The sequence below is a fragment of the Talpa europaea genome (assembly GCF_964194135.1).
Source record: "Talpa europaea genome assembly, chromosome: 15".
Classification (NCBI taxonomy): domain Eukaryota; kingdom Metazoa; phylum Chordata; class Mammalia; order Eulipotyphla; family Talpidae; genus Talpa; species Talpa europaea.
The window spans coordinates 33527318-33539493 of record NC_140083.1 but is presented as its reverse complement, the minus strand read 5'-3'; the positions used below and the strand labels follow the sequence as shown (position 1 = coordinate 33539493).

Sequence of the window (12176 nt, the reverse complement as noted above, 5' to 3'; positions counted from 1 at the left end):
TAGGCAAGAAACCAAGAATAGAACTATTTCTATTATATAGATGACCCCCAAATCTATATTTCTTGGTCAGATCCCTTTTCTTTGTGTAAGAACAGTGGTCCTTAAAGTGTGGTTCCCTAACCAGCAACAGTGGAACCACCTGTGAACTTGTTAAGGAATGCAAATTCTGTGTACCATCCCAATCTAATGAATCAGAAACATCCCAAACCTAATGAACTCAGAAAACTGAGCCAAAGTGACTTTGATACATGATAAAATTTCTCCAAGTGACTTTGATACATGACAAAATTTGAAGATTACTGCTCTAGCCAGTGGTTCATCAAATTTTAGTGACATGAAAATCCCTGGATTGTTTTAATATTTATTTATGCATACAAGAGCTGGGGTGTTGGCCAGAGGTATGGGGGGGTGACAGGATTCACCTGAGACAGAGTGGGGAGCAGAACAGGCAGATCTACTGAAATACACCACTGAGGGGAGCAGCGGGCCAGACAGGAGAGGTCTGCTGTGCCATGTGGGAAGCTGACCAGGGATGGAACTTATGCCACAAGTGGTTGGCGATAGCTTGATACTTGATAGCACTGAGATTTGACCCCTGTGCCACCAGGGAGGCCTCCCTGGACTGCTTCCTAAACCACACATTGCTGAGCCCACCACAGTTTCTTCAGTAGGGTAGAGGTGGGAATGAATTATGTCAAAAGTTTGCATTTACAGTAGATTATCAGATGATGTAGACACTGCTAGTGTTAGGTGACTTCCAGTCAAGGAAACATACTTTGAGAATCATCAACCACCTAAGTGACACCTCCATATACCGCACCAATACTTCAAAATTCAGTAAATACAGAACCAGATTCATTCATACACACACCCCAACAATCTTTTTTCCCTGCTTTTCCTGCTTGCCATCAGTATCATTATTGGAACGTGTGCACTGGACCTGCCATTCCTTTTTTTGTCTGTCATTCCCTCTCTCTCACTGCCTGTAACAGCCAACTTCAAGATCCTAAAGTTATAATTCCACATTGTCTTTACCATTTTTCCATCCCATTTTGTCACCACCAATTTCAAGTTCTTAATGTATCCTCTTGGTAACTGTTAACATACATTAACTTATCACTTCTCTAATTCTCCCAATAATGAATAAATGAATCATCATCTCTCGGGATGGAAACCATAAAGGCCTCTGGGTGATCATTTGTGTATTAAACTATGGGAACTATTTTGGAGTTTCCCATACTTCGATACGCATTAGAACCACCTGGAGCATTTTTTAAAACTACTCATTACCAGAACTTCTTCCCAGGGATTCTAATTTAATGAATCTCAGTGGGGAACCAGATATAATCTTTTTAAAGCTCTACAGGTGGACTAACTCCCACTAGGATCTATGGAAACTTCACAGAAGAGAAAGAACTCATCCATTAATTAAATGTAGGAACTGAAAAGAAGGTCTGAAGGTAGATATGACTCTGAGTAAGATAATGAGATTAGGTGCCAGGAGATAGTGAGGCAAAGTCAGTAGAAACAGGGAATTCAAGGCAAATAACTGGTATTTTAGAGGCAAAATAATGTCCTGTTCTGGATATATTAATTGCAAGTTGACAGCAGGACACCCAAATGGAAATGTCAATGACACAGTTGAAATGTAAACCTGGAGAACAAAGAGTCTGTTATATAGCTAATGATTGGAAAGTGCTTGGGCAGATGAGACCTTGCGAGGTGTAGCTCTGTTTTCCACTGTAGGATTCTACCTATATTAAAATCACCTGGGGTTACTTGTTGAAAAGGATTCCCAAATTCTAGGCCCCAGGAACTCTGATTCATGAAGTCTGGGTTGGAACCCAGAGATCTGAAATTTTTAAAGATTTCTAAGGTGATACAATGCACACTAAAGTTTGTGCACCATCATTAGAGAAGAAGAAAAGGTATAAGGATAAAAACTTGAGGAACATCTGTGTTTGGAGGATGAGACTTAAAACAGATGCTAACAGAAGGGCCTCCCTGATGGCACAAAGGGTTAAGTCTCAGCACTATGAAGCTATCCACAGCCTCTGCAGCACAAGTTCAACCCCCTGCCATGGAGCTACCCAAATGGTACAGCAGACCTCTCCTATCTCGCCTGCTGCTGCCCTCAGCAGTATATGTCAGTGGATCTGCCTGTTCTGCTTCCAACTCTGTCTCTGGTGACTCCTCTCACTCTCCCCTCCCCCCCACCTCTGGCCTGTACTCTGGTTCTTATATGCATAAATAAATAAATCTTTAATAAAAAAAAAGAGGTGCTAATAGAAGAAAGTGAGATGAGTAGTGAGAGCAGTAAGATGGCATAGGATATAGAAAACAGAGGACTTTATAAGCAGTTTTCTCATGGCCAATACCTCAAGTGATGGCCATCTGTGTCTTCAAGTTTTTCCTGCTTTAGATCAACCTTGCTCCTGAACAACCTAAGCTCCAAACCAACCTACTTTTAACCAAAGTAATAGTTCAAAACTCAAATTTTAGACTAAAAAAATGCCATGTTGTATCAATTTTCTTCTATAAACTTCTCTATGTAGACATGAGCCAATAATTGAACTTCCCTTAGGCTCACCTTCCCATCTTTGAAAAGGGGAACAATATTGTCACTTGTTTCATATGATTTTTATAATAAAATTTCATAATATATACTAAGTATTTAGCATTGTACCTAACATTTATGGATTATTAAATGAAAGATAGGTGTTATTTGTGCCCCAAAGCATTGTAATGACATATTGAAAGTCCTCAAAAAATGCTAAATTTGATGCATAATGAAGAAGGCATATTTTTCAGCTGTCTCTGCATCTGGTTATATAATGACTAGCCTGCAATCTTAGAATGGTTTGCCAGATCTGAAGCAACTGTAGACTGATGGCAACTGTCTTTGAAAATAACATCGAATGATCAATCAATAAATATTGATTCAACTCTGGGCAGGCAATAGGATTCCTGACCTTAGGAGACTATAACCAAATCAAGCAGACATATGAAAGGGCAGAAAATGAACATATATTAACAGCATTGTGTAGAATATATACTACAAGAAAGCTGATGTGAACTGAGGTAATTAAGAGAGACTTCACAAAAGATTTAACAACTGAAGTTCATTACTGTGTTTAAGAAACTTACTTACCCAAAGGACACAGAAACATTAATTCTAAAGGGCACCTGCACCCCTATGTTTATCAAGCACTATTTACAATAGGTAAGCTATGGAAACAACCCAAATGCCCAAAAATAGATGACTGGATCAAGAAGATGTGGTACATATACACCATGGAATATTACTCAGCATTCAAAAAAGATAAACACATGCAGTTTGCAGCAACATGGATGGCGCTGGAAGGGATCATGCTCCGCGAAATAAGACAGAAAGAAAAAGAAAAATACTTGGTGGTCTCACTCAGAGCAGGAATTTAGAAAACCTAAATAAGGGACCAGGAAAAGACTAATTATAATAAAGTAAAAATCAAAATCAACAAGCAACTATAAACCAGAGACTTTGCGGGGGGGGGGGAAGGAGGGGGAGAAGGGAGTAGGATCAAAACAAGGGTGGAGGGAATTGTATGGGGACTATAACCAAGATGAAAATGTATACATTGTGCAATAATGAAAAATGATGTAAGAAATATATAAAATAAAATTTAAAAAAATAAAAGAAACAGGTCTACATGCCCACTAAATTCTTTCCCTACTGACTGGAAGAATTCACTTACTTCATCCAGTGGTCTTCACCCTTGAACCTTCAATTCTGAATCTCTTTAATGATGAAAAACAAAATGGACAGCTCAGGCCTCCCCGGTGGCTCAGAGGTTGAGCGCTGGGCTGCGAAGCTGCTGGCAGCCTGTGCAGCGCCGGTTCGATCCCCCACCGCCAGCGAGTGTCCCACATGGCACGCAGACCTCTCCTGCCATGCCTGCTGCTCCCCTCAGCAGTGTGTTTTGTCAGTCTGCCTGTTCTGTTCCCCGCTCTGGCTCTGGCGAATTCTCTCACCCTCCTGTGCTTCTGACTGTACCCAGTGCTTGTATAAATAAATAAATCTTTAAAAAAAAAAAAAAGGCTAGAAAATAAGGGCCTCCCTGGTGGCACAAGGGGCTATCTCAGCCCTATGAAGCTATCGGCAGCCACCGCAGCACAGCATGAGTTTGATCCCTGGACAGGGAGGTGACCCACATGGCACAGCAAACCTCTATCTTGCCGGCTGCTTCCCTCAGCGGTGTATCTCAGTAGATCTGCCTGTTCTGCTCCCCACTCTGTCTTTGGTGAATCCTCTCACACCCGTGGCCCCATCATCTCTGGCCTACACCCCAGCTCTTATATGCATAAAACAATTTTTAAAAATTTTAAATAATAATAAAAGCTAGAAAATAAAGTGGTAATTCCTAGGAGTCAGCATGAATTTGGTATGAAGTGTCTTTTTTACTTTTTTTGAAATGTCTTCTTTTAAATCACAAGAATTATTGTATTCAGATTCATCCTGCTGTTATTTCAGCAGCATTGCTGTTACTAGATTATGGTAAGTGAAATAAGGAAAAGGACAATATTTTTCATTTTCTGTAAAACCTTTCTGAACTTTGATATCTTTATTTACAAAATGTGGACAATAATATCCTCTGATCTACCTCCTGATATAAAGTATGGGAAAGTGCTTTTAAAATGTTAATGACATGTAATAAAGAAATCTGATAATAAATTGAAGAAAATGGGGCGTGGAAGATGAGGGAGAAATAAAGAAGGGTAAGCAGGAATTTCAGGTTAACAGAAAAAACAAGTTTAGGGGCAGAAAAAAGACCTTATTTTTAATGTAACCTTATTTTTGAAAAAATAAGTACAATGAGATTCTGGGAAGTTAAGTGACTTATGTTACGCGTCACAACAACTCAATGGTGAGAAGAAAACCCAAAAGGCATGGGGGGCAGAATAGAAGTCAAAAAGATACTCACAAAGCTGTCCCAGGAGACCTGCTGGAACTTGCCAGGCCTTCTCATGTAGCTGTGAAAATGCTACTTGGCTGGTGGAACACAGACAAAGGTCAAACATGGACCATGGTTCCCTGCACAGTCATTTCCCAAGGACCCCAATCAGACAGCAGGGTCAAGCACCCTGTTCTGCAACCATCCCAGCCTGATGGATTCACCATCTGTTCAGGCACCTTAAAGAGAACCTTGGAGCCCTTGGCATCATCCCCACAGATTTTTAATAGTTCACAGGAGAACAAGCTAGCAGAGAGACAGCAACTTGGGCCAGCCTGCCAATCTCTATAGGCTCTGTCTCCTTGAGCTTTCTCTGGCGATCTCTCGCCGTCTCTTTCTCTCCTAGCCATTATCCACCGCAGCCATCCCCTGTGTGACGCTGCCCTTATAGCCTCAGTCTCCAGGCCCAGGGGTGCCCACTCATGCACAACAGGTGTCCACCATCAGGCACCCGTGCCCCACACCCACCTCCCAAGCGCCTTCTGCATTCAAGGCAGCAGATGATAGCCACAGAGGGCAGCCGGGTAAAAGCCTGCTACAGGGTAAATGACTTTCAGGCCTTTCTGCCCTGGTCATAAAGATTGCCCTGCCTGATGGGGTACCTGCATTTTGTTACATTGTTATAAGTTATATTGTTTACTTCTATGGGCCATGGCAGCTGTATTGAGATATTCACCAAGAGAAGCACAGGCAGAAGAGAGAAAGGGAGGAGAGCCAGTGACACCCAGAGTGAAGACTTGCAGCAGAACTTGGAGGTCTCCTGCCCCCGCCCCCCACAGCACCCCTGCCCGCCGTGTACCTGGTTGCTGCACTACATGTAAAAGCTCAATAAAAGCCTGAGAAAGTCACTCAGGGCTCCAGGGCTCTCTTTTACCTGCCTGCAGGATCATAGATATCCTGCTCGGACCCTTCCTGCCGCTACACCTGCCCATCCCATACCCTACACACCCCCTTTTATCCACACACCTCTCTCTCCACACCAATGTCAGAGAGGGGTAATCAACACCCACATCTGATTGCTTTGCTTTTGTCACTTCTGTAGGGGCAGGAATGGACCACGGTGCAGGTTTTCTGATCCAGCGGACCGGGTAAAGGAGGGATCAGAGTCCTTAGTGGCTTTTTGCAGGTCTTTTTATTGGGATTTACCCGGTACATAGCAGGCAAGGGTGCTGGGAGGCCAGGAGGCTGGCAGTCCTTCCAGCCCCCAGCAAATCTTCATTCTATCTGGGCTCTCTGGCGTTCTCTGCTTCTGCTTCTTGGCTTCTCTTTGGCTTCTTGGCTTCTTCTGGCGTCCCCGTGACGCCGCCCTTAAAAGCCCAGTCTCAGCCCAGGTGAATCCCATCTACCTATGCCCACACCCTACTCCAGGTGCCCGCCATCAGGCATGCATTCAGGACCGCAAGGATCCATCATCTATCCTGATGGCGGAGGGCGGAAAAGCCTGACATTTTCTTTACCCTACAACTTCATTTTACAAAATGAAGCTACCAAAAAAAAAAAAAAAAAAAAAAAAAAAACCACAAAACCTCCTTTAAATTAAAGATTCAATGAAAGAAGTATTCTCCAAAATATTTTAATTGATTTTTACAGCATCCTCTTCATTGGCTTGAAGAGGAATACGGCCCCTGTAACTTCATAATATTTTTCCTTTTTAAGGCAGTTATATCAGGAAACCTAACAGTGATGGAATCATATGAGTCTCAATATACAGGGAGCAGTTTCTTTAACAATAAAAATTATTTAATTATAATAAATTAAAATCAAAATCAAAGGGCAGCCATAAATCAGACATTCTGCAGGGTAGAGGGAGGAGAAAAGATCAAAACAGGGGAGGGAAGAGCACAAGGGACTGTGGTGATGGTGCACAGGTGAATTGGTGGTGGGAATTTCACAGGGACTATACCTGAGAGAAAAAAGCATACTTTGTACAAAAAATAAAACAAACATTTTTAATAATGCATAAAAAGATATAAAAGTTTTTTATTAAGTTGTTTTTACTATAGAAATGAAGGTGATGAAAGATATAGTCCTCTGAAATAATTTTATAAATAAAACAAAATAAACCTCTTGGCTAATTGGCATGTGAGTCTCCAGAGTTGGATCATGGTCACCCAAAGATTTGTTACTTGGTCGTCACGAAAAGATTTGTGTGCAGTTGCATTTATGCACTCACTTGAAAGTCTTTTTCCTTCCTATATGCCTAAATGTATTTAATTTTAAAATTACTAAAACTATCCCACATGGAAAAGAAATAAGTGGAGAAGGATGCAATGATTTCCTTAAATTGTTGTTTTTGTCAATGAGATAGATCTTCCATCAGCCCAGCAAACATCGAATAACACATCATAACTTCCTTTGTAAACTCCCCTGGTAACACAGGTCGGTGGCTGCACAGATTAGTTCTGAAAGTTCAAGGACTCTGAAAGTCCTTGTCCAGAAAAGAAAAACAATTTAATGGAGTGTGCTGTTTCAGGAAACATAACAGAAATGTAGTTACCCTAATAATAATTTAAACTAATAATAAAGTTTTTACTTTTTCCTTTCCATTTCCAAAATCAGTGTCTCCTAAACCATCAATCTCCTTGACACTAGCACAGCAGTAGGAGTTGACAAGCTGCCATTGTAAGGCCACCTTTCAGAACTCACAAATGTGCTGCTGCAGTGAGGATGTGAACAAGAGAGCTAGGGGGATTTGGGCTGAAATCGTAGTCACCAGTTTAGTTTGATCAGTTCAGCCATCTGCAATCAGCCAAGCCTGAGTCTCTTAAATCAGTAAGCACCTCTTTCGTATCACAGTTATACACAATCCTTGCATTTCTTTTCATGCAATACGGGACCACACGAAGGATCTTCAACGGGGCAGTGATATGACCAGTGCTGGCTTCACAAAGACCATCAGTGGCTTTAGAATGAGTGGGAGTAGGGAGAAACTGACTGTTCAGTGTGATAGTGAAAAAAGGGTTTTCTGCTAAGAGGACTTTTAGGAAATAAGAAAATAAAACACCTCTGAAATCACCCTGATCAAATATTAGCTGAATTACATGTGATTAACATATATCTATTGAAGGTCTTCTGTGCTCTAGGCTAAGAGCTTACAAACTTTGCTGACCATACATGAGAAGAATGTATTTCTCCCCCTCAATCCAGTTTCACAAATATATTTGGAAACAAAGATTTCATAAAACAGTATTATTCTACTCGAGTAGAAAATGCATCCTGTTATTTTTCTGCTCTGTTATTTTTCTTAATAATATCCTGAGGCACTACATTTATTTATAGTTTGAAAAACACTATTCAGGCACCATGAGGAAGACAGGAGTAGAGTCCAAGAACTATCTGAATCTTAAAAATAATTGTATCTGTTAAGGGAAAGAGAATCAGATACAAACACAATACAAGGTAAGGAAATAATAGTGTTTGAGAGCTGGAGGGGACCTGAGAAGCCATCTTATCTTAACATTTCTTTTAATTCATGAGAAAATAAAACTCAGAAATATTAGCTAGCTTACTAACAGCTCACAGTAAGTTATTGCTACAGACCCAGGTCACGAAGCCTCTTAAATGTTTCAAGTCTCTTCCTCTATAGTTAAAAAAAAAGGCAGGATGATGAAAGTTGTGGTATATTTTAATTTAAATCAGATTGAACAATTATGCTTTTTTTTAAAGATGTATTTTATTTATTTATGCATACAAAAGCTGGAGTGTAGGCCAGAGGTGTGGGGGTGGGAAGGTGAGAGGATTCACCAGAGACAGAGTGGGGAGCAGAACAGGCAGACTGACTGAAATACACTGCTGAGGGGAGCAGTGGGCAAGACAGGAGAGGTCTGCTGTGCCATGTGAATCAGCTCCCTGGCCGGGGATCAAACTCCAGTTGCAGGGGCTGCTCATAGCTTCACAGTGCTGAGACTTCACCCCTTGTGCCACCAGGGAGGCCCCAGCAAATTGTGCTTTTGATACACATACCACAAATGCAATCCAGCAGTTCCATCTATGAAATGAGTGCCGTATTTATTTAAATATTCACTTATACTATATCATCAGTGGTGTGGGCAGGCAATGAGACAAATTTAGAGTTGTACAATGAATGGCTCATTTCAGTGGATCTCTGTGACTGAGTTATCTCTCATTTGGAGATAATATCAGAAGTGTAAATTTGAGACTGCTGGGCCCTTCAGGAAGAGGCAATAGTCAAATGAACCACTTTGTGCTGAGCCACAACCCCTATTTCCCATCAAGAAAACATGGAGGCTATCCCAGTTCTACCCACTGTTCTAAGATATGCTCAATAAGTAACAAGATTCTGTGCTCATCCGAATCACTCTGTTGTTCTCACATTTTCTGTTGTGTGGGACCATCTCAAATCTGAGGTACAGCTTTGACATGGCTACCAAAAAAATACCAGGTGTTTCGTGTTCTACACTTTGTTGATCTTTCTGCATATGTGTCCTTTGTCCACTTAAAAAACTACTATAAAGGGAATTTTTCACATTTTACCAGTAAATGATGTCAAAATTTTCCACTAAATAAACCATGTTAAGATCTTCCATACGAAACACTCCTTAACTACTGTTTTCGATTTTTTAAGGCATTGCTCAATTAAAACATGTTAAATTAATTAAGCTACTCTACCCTTTTCTGGTTGAGTTTCTGGTTGAAAAAAAACTGATTGTAATAGTCTGCATTCCTATTTGCTAAATTTAATAGGAAGCTGTATGGTATAATTGCAACAGGAATATTCTCATGTTGATCTAATTTATTTATGTCTATAAAAATTAATTGTAAAAATCATGTGACAATCACATGTGTAAATACTTTTTAAAGGAGAGTTTTACATATAGTGTAAACTAAATGATTTATTGTAAAATAAGTAGTTTATTATATTTCTTCTTAGGTACTTCTTTTGCCAGCATTTTGATTAGAAATTTACAGAAATTTTTCACAAAATAGAAAACAAGTTCTTTACAGCTGCTTTTGGCATTTGTGGTTTGAACATAATCGTATTGCATTTTTTAACAACTAAATGAATTCCACATGAAGACCGCACTGTGCTCACTCTCTCTCCTCTCCCTTGAAACCCACAGACGTCTTGCCGGAAACGCTTTGACATACATTCCCAAGGGAGCATTTGCTGGCCTTGATAGTCTAAAAGTTCTGTAAGTAAACCTGGAATCATTTGTTCTGTTTCTGATTTTAGTGTCAAGTGGATGCTAATTAACTTGCAAAGATTGAGTTCCCCTAAAAAGCTGAGCTGTGGGATAATTCATCTAAATCCAAGACTACCTCCAGTGTGGCCATACAACTATATTACACCTGGTTGAATTTGTGGGAAAAAAAAAATTTGCATCTACTCTTCTAACTTCAATATCTAAAATTGCTTGTACGCTGCTAACCAATGTATCAATGCAAACTATTATGAAGTTGTGGAGTGTCTTGAGTTCATTTTGATCCCAAGTCAATAAATTAATCACCATGATGCAGATGTAATGAGATCACAGCTTTGAAGTTTTTCAGAACTTATTTCCTTATGATGCACTGAATGAGAGGGAGAGACAAAAAGGGACCCGGTCACGGGAATCCTGTCTGTTCTGTCAGAATACATGGACATTTTATGTGCTCAGCACGATGAGGAGTAAAGGCAGAGATGTAAGCAAGGGAATGGAAATTGAGCTCCGTCACTCTCATGGGAGGAAGAGTCAAGAAGAGAAAGACCCCAGCCAGGAATTGTGTTTACTCTTCCCTTTATTTTACTGCCTGAAAGACAATATTCAGTCAACAAATTCAATCATCAAACACTTTGAAAGTATTTGTTGTTAGAGTGGATGGTTTGCAGCCATGGTCATTCTGCCTGCCATACAGTGTTTTGGAAACACATGGAAACATCTTTTTTTCCATGTGATTGGTATGTGATAAACTGTCTTGTGATGTGCTGCTCAGCCCAGCAAAATGGGTTTCCTCGCATCCACCTTCACTTTTGACTGCACTTTCACACCAAATGTAAATCAGTAATGTAAGTTATTAAAGAAATATTTGGATCTAGTAGGACCAAGAATGTGAAAGGCAAGATGGTGAACAAGACAGGCCTGTCCTCCTCTCATGGAACCTCTCTCAAATGTTTTATGAAGTCCGAAAGTCATAGCAAAAAAGATAATTGATTATATTGAACATGGTAAGGAAGATAATATAAAAGTAATAATTGGGGCCTCCCCGGTGGCACAGCGGTTGAGCGCTGGGTTGCGAAGATGCCTGCGGCCTCTGCGGCGCCGGTTCGATCCCCGGCTGCTCCCCGGCCACCAGAGGAGGGTCCCACATGGCGCGCAGACCTCTCCTGCCACCCGCTGCGCCTCTCAGCAGTACTTCGGTCCCTCTGCCTGCTCTGCTCAACGCTCTGGCTCTCGTGAATTCTCTTCTGACTGTACCCATGCATGTATAAACAAACAAACAAACAAATAAATAAATAAATAAATAAATAAATAAATAAATAAAAATAAAATATGCCTCTATTAAAAAAAAAGTAATAATTGTTTGGAACCCTGATCTATATAAAGAAGGTGAAAAGGACATATGTAAAAGAAAAGTAACAGTAATTTAGTTCATTAGATGGAGAAATGAAGTCATCCATGGCTAGGACTGTTTTAAATCTGAAATCTTGTTAACTGTGAGCACTGGAAAATCACTAATATTTAAGACTATTATTCCTGCAAATATTGGCCTTAATAAAAAATATGCTATTAGTTCAGTATTACCAAATACCCAATCCACCAGTGGAATTTTGAGCCAGCCAATCCTTAACAAAGGTTCATTTTCTTGTCTACGCCATTTAGTCAATGAATGGTTCATTCTCCTGACACCTAGGGCCAGAACAAAAACCACCTGGAGATGATGGGTAAAATGAACCGTTGGTAAGTCACAATTAGTCAGTATCCCCTAATGTCCATGTAGACCCAGAACACAGCCTTATTAGTTACTCTATATCTAAACACAGCACAATTAGGCAAAGGAAATACCTAAAGATCAGGCCATCAGTTGTTACAGAGTCCTCTTTCAATGTATTATTTCATTTCCCTCTGCTTCACTGTTTTTATTTAGTCCTGTTTACAAAAATGATATCCTAAATTTGTACCATTAGCATAACATGGGGATGCTGTTTCAAAAAGTATTTTAAAAGTTCCTCAGAGAAAGAAATTC

General features: G+C 40.2%; 1 protein-coding gene across 3 annotated transcripts in view; it reads left to right on the top strand.

Moving 5' to 3' along the window:
• Positions 1–12176, top strand: part of LGR5 (leucine rich repeat containing G protein-coupled receptor 5) — a gene marked incomplete at both ends in the record, with an annotated part of 118979 nt that overhangs the window by 60819 nt on the left and 45984 nt on the right. For all 3 annotated transcript variants that reach the window (XM_084255014.1, XM_084255013.1, XM_084255012.1), the window contains one exon: positions 10073–10144. In XM_084255014.1, the coding sequence (XP_084111140.1) occupies positions 10073–10144 (72 nt within the window). The remainder of the gene's footprint in view (positions 1–10072; positions 10145–12176) is intronic.